The sequence below is a fragment of the Oreochromis aureus genome, linkage group 8, assembly GCF_013358895.1.
Source record: "Oreochromis aureus strain Israel breed Guangdong linkage group 8, ZZ_aureus, whole genome shotgun sequence".
Lineage (NCBI taxonomy): Eukaryota > Metazoa > Chordata > Actinopteri > Cichliformes > Cichlidae > Oreochromis > Oreochromis aureus.
This window is the reverse complement of record NC_052949.1, coordinates 12,837,970-12,856,587: the sequence shown is the minus strand read 5'-3', so window position 1 is coordinate 12,856,587 and position 18,618 is coordinate 12,837,970. Positions and strand designations below refer to the sequence as shown.

Here is an 18,618-nt window from a genome sequence, read left to right as displayed (position 1 = left end):
CATATACAGGCTTTTAAAGCATAATAGCTACGCCAAACATCAAACAAACACTATGTTGAAAAATTTGACCACATTAAATCAAAGCAAGTTCTTTCAAAATATCAATTTGATTATTTTTGCAAGAGTCCAGATTTTGTAATTTCACACCTTAACTGGTGATGACTCAAGCCTTTCAGGTGCAAATGCAGACATTACATATAATTTAACATAGCAGGAAAGGCATTCATAGGAGAACAATGCATATGACAAACAATCAGTATGCTGCTCTGCAAAGCCTATTTTAACAACTGTCTCCAGGCAAATCTCTTGGAGACACAATTTATTCTAAATTTAAGATAAAGAATTAAATAAATTAACAATAGATGCATCACGCGTGATAATTCATTTCCACCAGATGTAGCTGATTACCTTGAATCAAAATAATTTTATTAAATTGAAAGGAAGACGGCAATAAGACAGCATTTAACCGACCTTTTATTTTTTTGCACTTCAATTGACTACTGCTAGGAGTTGGTTACACCTATATATACCTATTGTCTAGTTGTAAAACCTAGTGTGTTTTGATTGGTTTCACTAAGAAATTCATTCTGCTACCAGGCAGGAAATGATCAGAAATAAGACTCCATTTTGAAACTAAAATAGGAATCTCATAGAGCCTTTTTCCCCATGAGAGCTATTGACAGCCTTGAACAGGAAGCTAAATCAGGAGGCAGAGTAATGACCGGAATTTCTCTTAAAATTGTACCTGAGAGAGGTAAAAAGAGCCCCCTGTCAGAAGTAAAAAAAAGGACTTTTAGTTTGAGCTTAGAGAGAGCTTTTTATGTCATGATCATGTGTCTGTGTGTAAATACTGCTGTCTTTCCTTTGTCACAGTGTCCACTTATCCCCCCATTGTGTTTTCCAGTGTTATGCCTGTGTGTGGGTTTAATGCATATACATATATATATATATATATAGCGAGAGAGAGAGAGAGAGAGAGAGAGAGAAAGAGAGCGAAAGAGGTGGATTTGGGCCAGAACCTCTGTTGCCTTTTTTACATGTGTTAAAGTACAGATTACAGAATGAATATAGCATATATTTTAATTTTAAGTTAATTTTGACTGTGATCATATGATTATTTTATGTATGTGATAGTATGAAAAGCGTACATATCAGGTGAAGTTAAAGATTAGTCATGATGCCAGATACAAAATGTTGCTTCTCTCCTCAGGAAATCAACACCAACGACAGATATGCTACTTTATATGAGAATGCATCTACAGTGAAATTCACAATGGCATTTAAAAAAGAGAGGGTTGGGACTGTAAATTTGTGACTTGACTACAGTTGTTACAAAGAACATATGCACTAGAGAGCAACAGATTAAAAGTAAACCATAGAGGCTTATAGCTACAGAAAATTTGTGAGGTTAGTAAGAGTCTCCCACCAGATGCTGAAGCTATTTTTCAGGAAGAAAGGAATAGAGAAGGAATTCATGATGAAATTGAATCATTTGGCTGCAAAGGAAAGGTCACTTCCCACTCTAGCTCTCTTAAATTCCCCAGTCCCCAATAATACCACCGAACCCCAGCTTTCCTCATTTTACCAGCTGGTGTAGTGAGCACTGCCTCTGCTGATAGGTCTGTATGGAGGCACAAGGTAAAGTGAAGCAGTTTATGTGAATTTCTGTGTGTCGACAGCAACAAATTAGTGATTTTCACAATTTATCACCATATTACCACAGAGTGAATCTAATTGAAAGAAAAACTCAATTTATTGGACAGTTATATACCATTACTACGCTGTACCAAACTAAGAAAATCAAATTTAGTTTCAGTCAGAGGACAATAACATGTTCACATAACAGGAAATAACAGTCAGTGAGTTTGATAATATGTTACTACACAGATACAATAGATACAATAATGAATAGAAACCAAGATGATTAAAAGTTCAAGTAATAAATAGGTCAAAATATGTTGTTTTTTTTGCTCTTTATAATTATAATAATATATGACGTAGGTACTTTCATTATCCTCTGTTATTCTGTCCATTCTGTGACTAATGCATCAACCTTCAGGACATCATTTTTGCCGCTCCTGCTATACAGTGATGTATTCAGTTCTGCACTTACTCATATGTCCTTACTTGGCCGGAGCACACAGTTGTTGCACTCAAACCTACATATAGTTTTTTTTTGTTTCCACTTACGTCACACTCCCTCTCCTTGCCTACCTTCATTGTGGAGGTCTTCCCTTTGCTGGCCTGTCTCCTGCTTTATGGCTGATCTGCGGTAGACCACATGGACACGCCCCTTCACTTCCACATCCTGTTGGCCTTTCTCAAGGGGTTCAATGAAAAACTCCCCATTATCAGTCCGGATCAGGCCTGCCTGGAAAAAGAGAGCTCAAAATGAGTGTACCACTCCTCCTTGAAGTACAATTCTTCCATTGGAGCCAGTAATTATGGTGTGCCTGATCAATTGGAAGATTTAGTAAAGGGCTCAATAAGCGGAATGACGCAGGTAGACATAATTTGGGGCCCTTTAAGATTCATTGAATGTCAGTCTTCTTTCACCCTGTGTTAAATGATGAGTGGCGATGTCTCGGTTCAGTGTTATATTTCCATCTGCTTTAAGTTTTTCAAAGAGTTTATAGAAATCCTTTCAGCTGGATACTCTTACAAGCGTTGATGCCAGTCTGGGATGCTCATAGAATCCAAAGCCTGTGGTACAGTTTACAGTTTGCTTTGTGATATACTCCACTGTCTCAACCTGGATTTTTTTGTGTGTTCTGCTTGCATTAGAAAATACCAATATCCAAGCATAAGCTACCCACTGAGAGGAGCTCTGACCTTGCTGTTTACATTCAAAGGTAAGTATAGACCAAGAAGAATAGTAGAGCAGTAACTTTGTCCACACCAGCATGGAAATATTGACTTATCATCCTCTTTAATCAACACTCAACATTTATTTTAGCAGCACTGAATTATAGGTTTGGAAAAACAGTCGTGTTTGTCTCTTCGAAAGTGGATTTCTCCTTGGAGCAATGCTGAATGTCAGTGAAAAAAAAAAGATCTGATTCAGTGGGTAAGCAAACCTGATATTTATTTGTATAACTAGAGTAGGTCTGTTGTTGTACTTGAAATATTATGTTTAAAACAAACAAAAAACATAGCATTTCTCTCTATTAGCATAATAGTATCTGGTTTGATACTTTTGTGACTCTGAGAAGGGAATAAAGGAGCTTAATTTGCAAGTAGACAACAAAGAATCCAAGACAGGTTTTTGTTTCCACTTCAGGTTTCTGTTTGTTGTATACCTAATGCAACTCAACACATATTCAGATTGAATGCATCACTTCTGTCGGTCATGATAAAAGTAAGAAAACAGAATCAAAGTGTCTTTTAACTATAGTTTGTGTTTCCATACTGGCTACCTTGTTAAGGTGCATTTCTTGGGAATATTGGTTGGTTCATTATAACAAAATACCATCTGATAGGTTTTTAAACCTTTATTTACTAATGTTTCTGTAACTGATTTCATTTTATGATTTCATGAGCAGTAACAAACTTTCAATAGTGTATACTGTCACTTCCCAAAAGACAAGTGTTGAGAACAGAGGCTTTTTCTAGGGAAACCTTTAATGAAACCTGCAAAAACTATGCTTTGGCCAAGAACAACCGACACATAAACAGAATGAAACTAGACAGTGGAAACTCTGAAACCAAACCGAAAAGAAAAACACTCAGGTACAAAGGAAATTTCTGAAAAATGGCATAGTGGCAATCAAGTCCTAGGCATATGTATTTGTCTCTTTAGTTGCTAAATGGTCAGCTACATTCAAAGCTCAAATGCAAATGCTGAGCTTTTAGCACAGTTTAAACACCCCTGCCTGCTGAAAAGGAATGAATCAAAACAGTAAAAGACCCGAAAATCAGTGGAAAGTAGTGTTTGTAGATTTGTATAGATGCAGTCATGGGGGAAAGAATTAGTTTTCATAGAATTCCATACAATGTGAAAAGCGACTGGCATCCTGACAGCTAGTATGAGGTGTTTGCTGTGCATTGTGGCCAAATATCTCCACTCATCTGTCCTTTATTTGGTTCTAGAGGTCTTGTGGTGTGTTCAGACGCATCATTGCTGCCATGTTGTTTAACAGAGGAGTCTTTCTCCTGGCAACCCTTCCAAATAAGCCATACTTGTTCAGTCTTTTCCTATTGTTATGAATTTGAAATTTAACATGCTTGGCCTGTCGAGTCTGAGATGTACACCGGCAACCAAATATTTTGATATCACTTGCAAATTTCTTTTTGTTCCCCAAAGAAAAACAAAATGCAATTCACAAAGAATTTTATCTATTTCACAAACAATTAAAATTAATCCGATTTTTTTTAAGAGTGATCTGCATTTTTGCATATTATCAACAACTGTGATACTTCCATATCAATCTCCTGGTATCCATCCATCCATCCATCCATCCATCCATCCATCCATCCATCCATCCATCCATCCATCCATCCATCCATCCATCCGTTCTTTTCAGAGAGGGGGGGCTATCCCAGCTGTCTTAGGACAAGAGGGGTATGGGTCCTAATCCAAATTAATTATATAACAAGGCTCATTGATTAGTAGAAAACAATTTTGCAATTGTGTTGCACAGCTGAAAACTGTTAAAGTAACAAGGGAGCAAATAAAAAGGAAGCATTGCTTTCTTTACGGTTAGATTAGTATTGGAAGCGTCAGCCGTTGTTTGCTTGTTTACAGGCTCAAAATGGCCAGAAACAAAGAACATTTTTATAAACCTGTCAGCCTATTGTTGGGCTTAGAAAGGAAGGCTATTCAATGTGAGAAACTGCGAGGACACTCAAACTCTCTTACCATGCTGTTAACTACTCCCTTCAGAGAGCAGAACAAACTGGCTCTAACAAAGACACAAACAAAGGAGTAATTGGCCCTAATACACAACCTGAGTGTGTCGTTTAAGACCAAGATGCCTCACAGGTTGTCAACTGACAGCTGCACTAAATAGTACCCGTCAAATACTAGTGAAGAGGTAACTTCAGGATGCTGGACTCCATGGTAGAAATGTCAAGAAAAAGCCAAATCTCAGATGAACAAAAGAGCGCAGACATTGGACAGTGGAAGAGTGGAAGAAGGTGCTGTGGACGGTTGAGTTCAAGTTCTTCGTAAGGTCTTCGTATCAAAGAGAAGAACAAATGAATGATGTAACATGTAAGAACAGCACTTAACACTATCAGTAAAGCATGGTGGAGGCAGCGTGATGGTCTAAGTGTGCTGTGGAGGTGGTAAAGTTGTTGTGCGAGCTTGACCAATTATTTCAGAGGAAGACTCCATCAAGCCAATCCATTTTGTGGAAGATTATCCAGGAGGCATGGGGTGAAAGATTATCTTAAAAATTGGATAGCTAGAATGACTACGGTTTGCCAGGCTAGGTAAGGTTTGAAGAACACATTCGTCATTTCCATTAAAATTATTATTTCTAACTCTGACAATGTCTGCATGTCCTATTCATTTGCTAATTTCTTATTCAGACTAATTTCATGTGTTACTTCTCAGACTATTGCACAATCTGGCCTTGGGGTGAAATTTTTAGAGCATCCACTCCTGGAACAACCGTGGCACTGTGTAAACACACACCTTGATGCTCCAGACTAGCAGACTACCAAAACTTTGGCGTTTAAAGAGATAGTCACACTTACTGATCATCAGTTAATGAATTGCATTTGATTAGCAGCTCTTGGTTGCTACTTACCTGCCTAACATAATACTTAAGTTTTCACAGGACTGCATAAAGTCCTGTAAAAACTTTTTTCACATAACTCTAAAATGAATAGCAGAAAAGTGACAGTTCTCGGATGCTGTTATTCAACATCAAAACAGAGGAGAAGTTCATCAGTGCAGTAGGTAATCAAGACTACCCTATAGTATGGTATAAGCAATCACCAAACATTCACATTCTGCATGCATTCACATCTTGTTACTTACAGATGTGCATAGATCACGTCACCCAAGATCCTATGCAAAATTTATTCAGGGCCTATACTGAGTGTGCAATCATTTTGGCAATGCTCAGGACCTAACACATATTTGCTTGTTTTACAGCACACATCACAGGCTTTGCTTTTAACTGAGACAGTTTATTTGACTGAGTCAGACACTAATGGGACACGCTACTGAATAAAAGCAACTGGAACGCCTCCTTTGAAGACTTGCTGTAATACTTTTCCTTTAAAAAGTGAGTTTAGCTCCATTTTCTCATCTGCCCATTTATTTGTATATGTACCCCCCTCAATCTAGTCTAGTCAAAAGACAGAAGGAATGAAACTTATGCAGACACGAATATCCATGAAAACGTGGTGGGTATAAATTTTGAGAACATTGTTAGCTCATGTTTCTACTCACACTAAAGGCATATCAACAAAAAAAAAACACATATTCAGATTTTAAGAAGAGGAACCCATAGCCCCGTGTCAAAGAAAGGCGATGCTGTGTCTTATGGTAGGAAAGAAAAGCAAATATGACAGTGACACTTTGCTTCTGTCTGATGTCTTGTTTTTATTAAGCCTGTACTCTGTGTGTGTGTGTGTGAGATGTATTTTTCATAATTCTGCCCTTAACTAAGAGAATAAAGCTACCCAGCCTATCATTATCCTTCTGAAGAAGGCACACCAACAAGACTTTGGCAAGAATGTGTGTATTTACAGCTGTAAAAAGAAATCTAAATACAGAGCTGTAAATAGACCAGTGTGCCTACAAAAAAACAGGAAGAAAAAAAGTCCTCAGCATGCTGTCACTTAAGACAGATGATACAAAAGCCATGACTCTGAGGGTGGACATGTGACAGTTAAGCCAAAGAGGAGTGAAAGAATCTCTCCAGCCCCTGACCAGGAAATGCCAAGTAAGACATGCTCCAGTACTTCCTCTGTGGTCTCTTATTTCAACAGCGGGTAAAAAGTGAAGTCAGGTCTGTTCGGAGAGAGAGAAGCAGCATCTGGACCTGCCTACAGAGACACACCAGATATAAACATTTGTAAAATCTATGGTCAAGGCTGGTCTAGGCAATGACATAAGTTTTGTTACAACATCTATGAGCTACAGTTGTCATTTAAAGAGCAGTTTTTCAACTGTTCCCGTTGCTTAAATTAAAATATTTGCCGCTAATACTTCCTTTTTCATTTATTTCTGATTTCTAAAAACGTATTTTCTCACGACTTGAATGAAGAAGTACACTTAGCAGCGACACTAATAAACAAAACACAAACACAGCTTTTCTATGTCAAGTGATACAGTGGTTTAAAAGCCTGTTCCACATGAATAAGTGTGCATTGACCTCAGTGTGCGGTTTGGCTTGCTATGCCTGCCTAAGTAATGAAAAACACTCTGAACCTGAGACATTCAGCCGGGTCACAGACACCACATGAAACAGGTAAATATTGCTGACCCTTAAGCTCACCAGTGCTCTAAATTCCACACATTGGTTAGAGCAAATTTGAAGATGGATATTTACTGTATGTAATTTCTTAGTAACTGTTTTTGGTGAATCACCTGCTCAGAATAACACAGATACCCATGGTGAGTCGAAATAATGTTAGTACAGGTGAAAAAATCCACTCCTGGAAGTTGGTCTTGTTTAACAGCAAATGTGTGATTCTACGGCTAATTTGCTTGGTTTAAAAACTGTGAGTGAACACAGTGAAGTAAAAAAGTTCAATATTATTAACGACCACAAGCAAACTCCCAAAAACTTGATTTTAACATAACAACTTTGCCTGTATTGCCTGTGTGCCTGTTTGGCATTTGTGGTTTTCACATGCATCTCTGATATAAAGACACATGTTTTACTGTGTAATGTTTAAGGCTATATCAGTAGAGTCCAGGAACACATTTTTGAAGCTCAAAATAAGCATAAGAATCATCCTTTCAAAATAAAAATAAACTTTTTTTCTTATCAAAAAGTCATCCGTGGGGACATTTCTACAGCCATCGACAGTATCAGCAGATACTGCAATAATTTCAGTCTGTCTTCAACAACAAGCAGTCAAAGTGAAAAATGACTTTTTGCTGCAGAGCTGCAGAGAAACTCTCATTGAAAGTCTAGTTGACTACACTAATAACTAAATGTACAGCACTGGAAAAGATTCTTTGGTCACACAACTCATATATGTTTCTGTCTAAATGAGTTAAGGCTGTGTATTAATAAATAATCTAATATATTTAATGCTAATTATCTGCCGCCTTATTGAACTTTGGTTCCAACCACTTAAAGAGAGATAAGCAAAAACAGGATCCCGGTCCAGCGAATGAGACGTGTCCCCTACAATCCTCAGAGAAAATTAGGCCTTAGAGAAATTACAGCCCGGGCTGTTTTTCAGTCAGTGCATTACATATGAATAGAGACATGCATGCTGCACACAAAGGCAGTGTCACAACATGCTTCTGGGATCATTCACAGCGATCTTTTTACATCATCTACTTAGATAATCTGAGGGAGGCATCTCTTATAGTCCATGAAAGGAAAACGCAATCTAAAAATGGAGCAAGTGCCAAGGGCTGCTGATGCTTGTGCTGCAACGTGTAAGGAAATCAAAATCCAGCTATCATTCCTGTAGCTTAACCTGTAATTAGAGAATGTTTATATAATTTTGGTTTTAGAATCCTTGCCCCCAGTCTCTGAGGGCAAGTTAAGTCCTCTTTTTATCATGAGGTCAGGCGGTTCATTTCATGAACAGGCCAAAGCGAGATGCATAACCTCAGCGTTGTTGATGAATAGAAGAGATGGGACTTCTGACTCAATATTCATAACATACTGGCAGCAACAGCCATGTCAGTGACGCTGGATAAAAGCTTTTGTGGCAAAACCGGGAAGATCAGTAAGCCAGCGACTAAATCGTGGCTCAGCAATGCTGGACTCAGCAGAGTCGAGGGTTTGAAATAATCGTATAAGACAGGTTGTGGGAGCTGGGGATTACTACATGATTCCTTTTTATCAACTTTCACATCTCACTGTGCTGAGCCAGAAAGGGCATGCATACCATGTGATCAAGAAGATAACTATGAAGAAAATTAGGGGTATAATCGCCATAAGCCTACATGCTCTATATTTACATGCATGCATAATAATGTAGGAATAAAATAAACACTTAAGGAAAAACAAGCTTATTTTAGAAGCAAGCTGATTTGAATCTCCTTAAAAATTTACATAATCTATTAATATACTTCTTTTATTAGTATTTTAAATATTCTTAATGGGAGTAGAAGGAGAGGTAAGTAGTAATAACAGCCTTCTTCAAGAATTAGAAGAATAAACTTTGTAGAAGGAACAATTGTAGAAATAAGCATCAAGATAAAATTGGTACACAAAGAAGTAGCAGCGGCAGTAAACGTATCTGTGTGTGTCCTGGATCCCAGTGTGTGTTTGAATGAGCACCTGTTTATGCAGACATAACACAGCTGCTACAAATAAGGATTAGAGTGAGTGGAAATAAATCACGTTATTGGCTGAGATGTTGGGCTTCCACTGATGGAGCTCTTAATTTAGTGACTTTACCTCAGTGCCAGCAAAGTACTGGAACGCCAGAGAATCCTGGAATACTGGAGTGGGAAAAGCTCAGAACAGAGTCCCTGCAAAGATTCATGAATAGAACAATTTATGCAAGCATTTTTCCATTCTCAGTGGATGGAAAACACCCCAACCCCACCACCACCACCCCTACCATCCCCACCCCACCACACAAACATACACACACACACACACACACAAGTAAGCCAACTCCCAACTCACTGACTGTTGCCGGGTGGCTCACCCTCTTTTTAACTGATGGACACAGAAATAGCGCTTTTCCTCCGGCGGTTATCTGGCATTCGTGTCACTATCACACATGTAATATAATCAGCCCATCATCTGTGCTAATTCCCAACACATGAGCAGGACACAGTATCATCATAGCCACCACTCATCGCTTCGCAACAATAGCTCATGCTCTTCTGGAGCGCACAGCTGTTGCCATCTCGCAGGAGCCACATTCAGAGGATGACATCACAGATTCTGGCAGTCACTAGATGCAAAGCACCTACAAATGAAACTGAAAGTGTGGATCTGTTTTTGTCAAATACTTACAAAGTTATGTTGAACTTTCTATCTTTGCAAGTTCAGCTAAAAATCTACGAGACCAAATATATTCAAGATTAACAAGCAGCTTTACTCTGCATATTGTAATGAGATTCAAATGCCATAAATCTTGCATATTTTAACACAGGGTAGGAGACCAGATAGTTTAATCTGTTTGTAGGAGTCATCTTTCTGGGAGCAGCCTCACTGCAGAGGAAAAACTAGAGAGGCTTATCACTGAAATACAGCTGTAGTAAAGAGAATGAAACCGCTGAAAAATTGCAAGACAAGAATTATGATGACGACTGATGAGTTCCTCACCTTTTAGCACTTTGTTGTCATGAAAATTAAAACACACACACGCTAAAACTGTGCTATCCACTTCCCATAATTCAGGCTACACCCGCATTACTGCAATCTCCATCCAGATAATTATTTAGCACAGTGTGTGTGGGATTCACTGCAATTGGGCTGTAGTCAACTACGGGTAAAATACAAAGTGAAATTACAAAATTTTTGGTCTCTATTGAAGTCCATCAAAAAGCTTTTGAAGATTGAGTGCTGGTGGTACATTAAGACTTAGAGTGCATCTTAAAGATTTGGCCCGCATTTAACAATCTAAGCATATGACTCGCATTCTTATGCTTTTCAGACTTGGTCCTTTCATCATACTTGATCTTCATTCTACGTAAAGCAGACACATCAGACTAAATAATTTGCCTCCAAGCTGTTTGTGCAACTTCAAAAATGCTGCTTGAAAATCCCTGCATGCACGAACAAGTCCATGTTTATGTTGGCTCTGATGCAAGGAAACACATGTACTATATTGGTAACAGTCTGACAGCAGCCTTTTTAAAGGATAAGTTCATCTAAATGACAAACAAAGCATAGTTTCCCACATGTACTTAGTGGTCTTTAGTGATGCAGATAGTTTTGGTTTCCTTGCTGAGTTTAAGACTTTTGCCACCATGACCGGCGATAAAGTGCAAGATTGTTCGTGGAGATCTAATCTCCGAGATTAGCAGCATGTTTTTTGCTTTTTTTGTTTTTTTCCTGACACAAAGTGACAAAACAAACCCTTTAAATCACATGCAGATTTCAGTGTTAGGGTTTTTATTTACTGCGTGATTTGATCACATCAGTCTGTGAAAATGTAAATTTGTACCTCATAACAATTTGCCTTTGAAACAATGAATCAGACATTTGCTTCAGAGTAAGAGCATACTCAAGTCTTACCTAAAAATGTATACAAAATGATGTTAATTTGATGTTATCTTTCATTCTGAGCCTCATATATCATACTGCTTTCCCAGTGGTTTATGTTGTGAAGGACACTCCTAACAAAATTTTCTTATCTGCTTTTATTATTTTCTATGAGCTCATTGCTTCAATACGGAATAACCGCAGCATCCTTTCAATATCATATTGAGAAGTGGGAAACATAACATTTAACTGGAGGTTATAAAAGTTCAGGAAGTGTTTACCACAGTAAATTTACACAGTCAATGTGTATATTCTTTAAATGGACACTTTAATATACCACAGCAGAGAATATAATACTACCGGGTTAATTTATCGGTCAGTCACATAGGCCCAAAGACCGTGTGGCACCCTCCAGTTGCTAGGGAATAATGTGTATTCCCTGACCAGTTGGTGAGCAGTTGCAGGAGGTTGCTGACTCCTCGTGATTGCTTCAATTGTTAGCAGATTTTTAAGACTTACACTGATATTTGGTCATTTAAATATCCAATTAGTCACTTTTCTTTCTTTCAGACATAAACAAACTTAAATAGATTTCCCCAACATTTGTTATGTGTGATTTTTTTCAATAAACCCTAACTGAGATATTACGAGATATTGTCATAAGTTACTTATTTACCTCCTAGCGTACTTGGCTCAGATGAGCTTATTGTGGTGTTCTAAACACTTTTAGCCAATTTGTATAGTGCCCTCTGGTGGACAAACTGTCCATCATCAACACTTGTTTGAAGGGTGTTTCTAATATCGTTTCTACCTTTGTAAAAATTTGTAAAAAAAACGGTTATAAATTATAAATAGCTACCTGTAGTTTGCGTGGAAGTTGTCAACTTATTTGTAAAGACTCTCCATTTACTCTCTGACCTGTAGAGAAATAATAGACCGCCTTTGACAATTCAAGTAAAATGCAAAAAGTGTGACACAAACCAGAAATGGAGAATATCAACACATTTTCAACACATTTCAAAAGGTTAAACTTTTACTCTGAATGCAAATGGTCTTTTCAAATTGTCTTGCATTTTTAACAGTTTCACGCCTGCCTGGCGAGTAGCAAGAGTGCAGCAGACAAGTTGGCATCTTCTAATAAAACAACCTGCTAGTGAGCAAAGTAGTGAAAAGAAGATTTTGGGGGGTGCACAACATATCTCTTTGCGACTAGTTTCACCCTAGTGACTGCCAGCAACCTCCATCAACTATTCCCCAACCAGTTGCAAAATACACACATTTATCTAGTAACCAGTGGTTACCAGGAGGCTCTTGCATCCATAGGCCTATGTGAATGCAGTTGTAGTGATTGATTTCACAGCAACTGCCGGCAACCACCAGGAAGCACTCAGGAAATACACATTTTCACCTTGATTTCACTCGGTTGCCAGGTCTCTAGACCTTTGTGACTGAGGCCTAATATCCATATAACAAAATATAGCAGATCTAATGCCTGTAGAACAAATTTAGCTAAAAACTGGTTGGTAGTTCCTTTCTTTCTACTACATACCGTAACCAAGATGGGGACTTTTAAAGCTCACAAATGCAGTGCATTCCACACTTAACTTGTTTTGTCATTATAAATAGACCATCCAAGGAGTGTCCAGTGCAGTTTTAAATGTAAGATTTAAGACACAGCAATAGTATCCCGTGAACCTTGTAGACCAAGCCAGTTGACTAGCCTTAGGTGACAAGTTAGTGAATTTAATCACTTCTGGCTTACAAAAACAAAGATGAACACAGCCCAAATGCCAAACTTGAGGCTTCAAAATGAACCACATAAACCATATGGTTGTGTCTACTACTTTTAAACCCAGGGTACAAAGAGGAGCTTGGAAAACAGAAACCAACATAACAGTTTCTACCAGAATAGGACTAGTTCAAGAAAGCTAGTAGAACAAATGTTAACTGAAAAAGCACAACAGAAGCTTTCAGAACACAATATTGGAAAATAGCTAAGAAAACATGATTTAAACTAAAAGAAACACCAGGATTGCTCTCTCTTATACTGTGCTTTATAACAAATCAGACATTTCTACCATGTTTCTAGGTGAATAGGACAGTGTTCTGCATAGGGCCAGTGTGTCACTTGTTGCCACTGAAGGGTACACAGTTGGCTTTCAGAAATAACTTGTGATTTCTGTGTGAACACAGCATTTCATTGTCTGTATACCGCTCACTATCATTACATTCAAAAAGAAGAGAGAAGTGTTTCTATCTACTTTTTTCTTAGTATTCAGCATATTTTCTTGTGTTAATAATAATAAAGACGTGATGGCAGTAGTGATGGCATAGTGATGGCAACCAATTAAATACATTAGGATCCCTCTATTGTTTCTTCGAATTGTGCGAGACAAAAAGCTCCGCTGTTTTGACAAACATGTCTGGAAGCACAGATGAAATATGGCTTAGAGTCAAAACAGGGTTAATTGCTGTCACCTGCAGACTTGAATCAGTATATAAAGGGTTTGTTTTTTTTTTTCCAATTGATGCATCTCTTTTTTTCCTCTTTGCTATTGTAATTAACAGATGATCACTGAAAGGAGAACTGCCCCTCAATGATCTTTCAACTCAAGGTTGGATGAACAATTTAATCAGTGTTTCACAATGTGTAGTCATTTACAAAAGGAATCATAAATTAAACATTACATGCATGTGTCTCCTGTGAAGGATTTCAAAAGCTTCCAGGTGACTTTATCTTCACTCTACTTCCACGCATGCTGTTTTTGTCAGAACAGTTCAGGAGCTGCTTCGGTAAAGCTCAAAGGTAGCCTCAATGTGGTCAGCCTGCCATTTCAAATGTCACATGCTTGTTTGGAAATTCACTCTAATTTTCCCAACTGCAAACATCCATTAGTGTCTCACCTCCCATCGCGCTGCTCTGTCAGTATAACACAGCTTTATATTGGTGATACCAAGAGACTGTGTTAGTGCAAAATGAGGCACATAATATTGGTAATGGTGGAGTACAATGCTGCAGAAGACAGACAGGCCTCTTGGGAATGTGGTCTTTCATTATGAACTAAGCCAAACCTAAGAATGTTTTAAGCCAGTTTCATTGTTCAGCTTTGGTGATGGGGTCCAGTAGCTGTTTCCTTTTAGGATCTTACTTTTAGGATGTGGCAAAGTGGTCAAAAAAGCTCAACCAAGCCTTACTTAAACATTTTTTTATTTATACTCCCTAATTTTTTTATTAGCAAAGTACAAAAATATTCAAACTGCATGTTTCAAATATTAAGCCACCATTAATTGTCACTCTGTATAAGTTGCAGCTAATTAGCTCTGACTCACGAAAGCTACACTAAGCCACAATTTCATACTGTTAATGAACTAAACAACTATCGTAATATAAAGCATGGATGCCCACTGAGAATTACCGCCTAACTGTAGTTCTCTCGAGCTCTAAGAGGCATTAATACACTTTGTAGATATGTAATATTGGGCAACACTTTACTGAAATAGGTGTGCACAAGACTGAGATGAAGGAGACATTCTGAATACTTATGACTGTTTTCAGTAAGTGTAATTCTTTCAAGTATATAAGCTGAAGTTTGCGTTCTAATTGGATGGCCTATACCACCTCACCTGGCTCCCACGCCTACATATTAAAAGGAGTCATTGGAACACAGGAGACTTAATTGCTAAGTTAAAAATTAGCTTTATTATCTCAAACTGTCACATGTGGCTGGTTATAATTAAGTCAAAGCATTAAACAAAACAAGAGATTTCCCACACGTCCTATGCCCTATAAAAGAATACTGCATGAGTAAAAGCATGTTAAATCACAAATATTAAAGTTAAATTAAAGTATATTTAACAGAATATACAGTATATGTTGGAATATTGAGGGGAAAATGCACTTTTACTTGGTTGAAAAATAAAATCTGGCAGTTTTTAATCTGGATTCTATAGCGTAGTCATTTACAGATCGAATGGCACGATAAGCCCAATGGGGAAAAGATTCCCGGTTCAATCCTGGAAGGAGATAAATCCATTTTTTCATTGTTTTACACAGTAAATAAGCGGTAAACCATTACATGTGCAAAAACTAGAATAAAATTTTTATTTGTTTGTTTTTGTTTTATCTAGGAGTAAATAATGTTGTATGCTCTACAGATCCATTCACTACTACCTATGGAGCATCACCTCAACTTTTCAAGTTAATTACAGTCATTTGTGCTACGGTGATTGTTAATAGGGTGTACCAGTGACAGCTGGGAGAAGCTCTAGTCACCATGAACCTGTACTGGATATTAACAAAAAGGATAGCTAGATGGATTAGTGGCTTTAATAGGAAGTAAACAGACCCCTTGTTCTTTAGCTCCCCCTTATTCAAATTTGTCTTTCCAGCTTCCTCTGAACTAGCTTCCTGTACACTTACTCTCATAAAGTCCAACTGTGCTGTGTCACAACTACCTATAACTTTTTTTTTCTACCATTTTACAGAAAATGTAATTACATTTCACCAAACATGTTGGCATTAGGTATTTGCATTGTTAAAACTACACTACCACTTCAATAAAAAATACAATACGAGTCTCAAGAACTGCCTAACAACTTTACCAACTTACCAAAGGTTTAAAACACTCACACTTTTTCCACTACACTATGGAAAAGTTTGACCAAGGCACCATTATAATGTCCTGTGGTTGGTTGAGCTGTTCAATTATCAGACCTTCTATGTTATGTATATGAGAGGTTAGGTTGTCATGTCAACTCTGCATAAAAAACAACATTCAAAAATAAGAAGACATGCCTGAAGCTCACTGATTTTGACATTGTCAAAAGCTAGGCTAAAGCCTGCTACATGAAGTTACGTCTATGTTATCTACACTCAGATGGTGATCAACAGAAAGAAATGCGATCAGGCTTATCCTTTATCAATTTTTGAGGACTTGCTCAACCTTTGAGATGTTTGTTCTGTAATTTTCCAAATTGGTCTGATCTAGCCTGGGAAAATGAGTCTAATAACAAAAAAAAAAACCAGCATCCAAGCATTTAAACCAGCCCACGCAGAGCCCAGTGGGTGGGATGTTTTGGAAAATATATACAGATGGGCAGCATTGTAAAGATGTTGTGAGAGACATTTTGTAAATAACGCTGACATTTCTTTAATACAATGCAAACATGTTATTAAGTATCCATGCTGGCATGATGACAGCAGCCTTTTAACATCATCAAAGGATTTCAGATGATGTAACCCTTTTTATCTAATGTGATGATGTTATGTGGAATCACTAAGTGCCCCGGGGGACTTTCTGGATATGAAAAAATACATGTCAAAGCATATTCTGGCTGACACAATGTCAAAGAAGTGAAAGCATCATACTACTGTTTCACGCCTGCAGTAGTGACACTTACCAGTCCATCACAATTGCTGATAGCCACAGAAGCATCTGGCATGTCAGTCACATCTCCACTGAAAACACAGTCTCCTTGGATTCGTTCCTTGGCCTTTTCCTTAAAGTCCTCTTGCCATTCCACAAAAGCCCCTGGGGCCACCAGCCTCCTGTTGGCCCTCAGGCGGAGGTGCAGTTCTTTCCCAAACACAGTAACATTGAAAAATAAGTGCTGAGCCGAGGCGGAGGTGACTGAGGGCATCTCAGGGGCACTGCGGGCCACCCTTCTTCTGCTGCCAAAGCCTGAGACAGCATTAACAACAGGAGCAGCACCACCTTTACTTCCAATTCCAGCTGAGACCACATGAGAAATGTACCGGCCATGGGAGTCTGTGCTGAATGGCACGATAAGACCATATTCACTTAACTTTCCAGAGATTTTTTCTGATGAGACAGACAGTCAAGTGAGAATGACGGTCAGTGACCTATGCAAAGCAAGTTCCAAAGGAAATCACAACTAAGCAGTTTAAACAGAAACGACACATGCATGATTGAGTAAAAAAACCGAAAATACAGACAAATAATATTTATTATGGTACAATGAATTATCTTAGCATTAATACTGTCTTTATGAAACAACTATATTTAGCTGACAGTGGATAGTCACAGTGGAAATACAGCAACAACCTATATTGATTGAACAGTAAGGCTGTCAGGGTTTGTTATGTATGACCCATCAATAGATGCAGGGCCTCATTTTTATCATTATTCCCCCCACTTTATAAACTTTACAGTCCATCTCTCTGCACCGTAAAAACGTGTGTAAAAACTAAAGGGAAACGGAATGGATAACTCACCATGCGCTTTTGCTGCGAAAATACACTCCAAAAATACTTGACTGAGTGAAAAGCACATCAATAAATACATACAATCCATAGCGAGGACTATAATGTGAGAGCTGCCACTTCAGCGCTAAGTTTTCCTTCTTGCTGCAAACTGAGAGCAGAGTTCTCCCTCCTGGAAAAGCACAAATGCAGGAGAAAAGTCCTCAGAGTTGAGCTCCAGCGAAGCAGCCGGGCATTTCTGAGCGTTTCCCTCTAGACGTCAAACTGACGGATACTCACAAGTTGTTTCCAATCTTTTGGCCTGCAATGAGCTGCATAGACCAAGACTGCCCTATCCATTCAGGGAGCAAAGGGGGGGACATCTGGGGTACTGATGACGACAACTCCCCGGTAAAAAACCGGGACGGTTTGAAGAGGTTGTCCACTTTTCCCCCCCCCTTCTTCTTCCTCTCTTTCTTCCTTAGGTAACTTTTAAATCGCAAGGAGACCAAGTTAACACACGCCTACGCTAAGAAGAAAAAAAAAAAACTCAGAAGGGTTCAGATAATGTGTGCAGAGACAGAGTGTCCCGGTGGTGAAACATCTGCCGTCCAGTCGTGCACCATTACGCACCAATGGCTCGGCTGCGTAAGTCTCAACTGCTCGACTTGAAGCCACAACCAGCCAATAGTGGGAGCGCCATCTCTGCCCTAGACGACCGCATATTTAGCCTTGCGACTTTTAAACTTCTAAAAGTTCTCATTCTGAAGACAAACTCAACCAGAAGCTTTGTCATAACTGCTAAGTGTTTACACACGAGTCCGCAAAAAAAAAAAGAAGAAGAAAAAACGCGTTAGGGATAACGTCCATGAATGAAGAGAGGCGCTTTAACTGTCGAAACATAGCATGAAAAAATTTATTTAAATCTAAAAAACGGAGATAAAAGAAATTCAAGGCAGAAAAGAGTAAAGGTTTGAAAGATGGACGCTCACGTTTTTCACACTTTTGACGGCTGCAGTCGATTCTTGTTTATTTCATGCAAAAAAGCTATAAAATGCAACCAAAGCTCTGAAGCTTCAGTTTCGTTTTTTATCTGCCTACATA

At 38.4% G+C, this 18,618-nt stretch overlaps 1 protein-coding gene across 2 annotated transcripts in view; it reads right to left on the bottom strand.

The window, feature by feature from the left end:
• The window catches only part of LOC116327458 (A disintegrin and metalloproteinase with thrombospondin motifs 14), a 57,456-nt gene extending 38,838 nt beyond the window's left edge, over positions 1–18,618 (bottom strand). Inside the window, exons 1-4 of one of the 2 annotated variants that reach the window (XM_039616365.1) lie at positions 17,815–18,618; positions 17,548–17,707; positions 16,713–17,134; positions 2,215–2,371 (exon numbers count right to left, since the gene is read on the bottom strand). In XM_039616365.1, coding sequence (XP_039472299.1) covers positions 2,215–2,371; positions 16,713–17,134; positions 17,548–17,626 — 658 coding nt within the window. In that variant the 5' untranslated portion in view covers positions 17,627–17,707; positions 17,815–18,618. Of the gene's footprint in view, positions 1–2,214; positions 2,372–16,712; positions 17,176–17,547 lie in introns of both variants that reach the window. The other variant, XM_039616366.1, reaches the window with a different exon arrangement.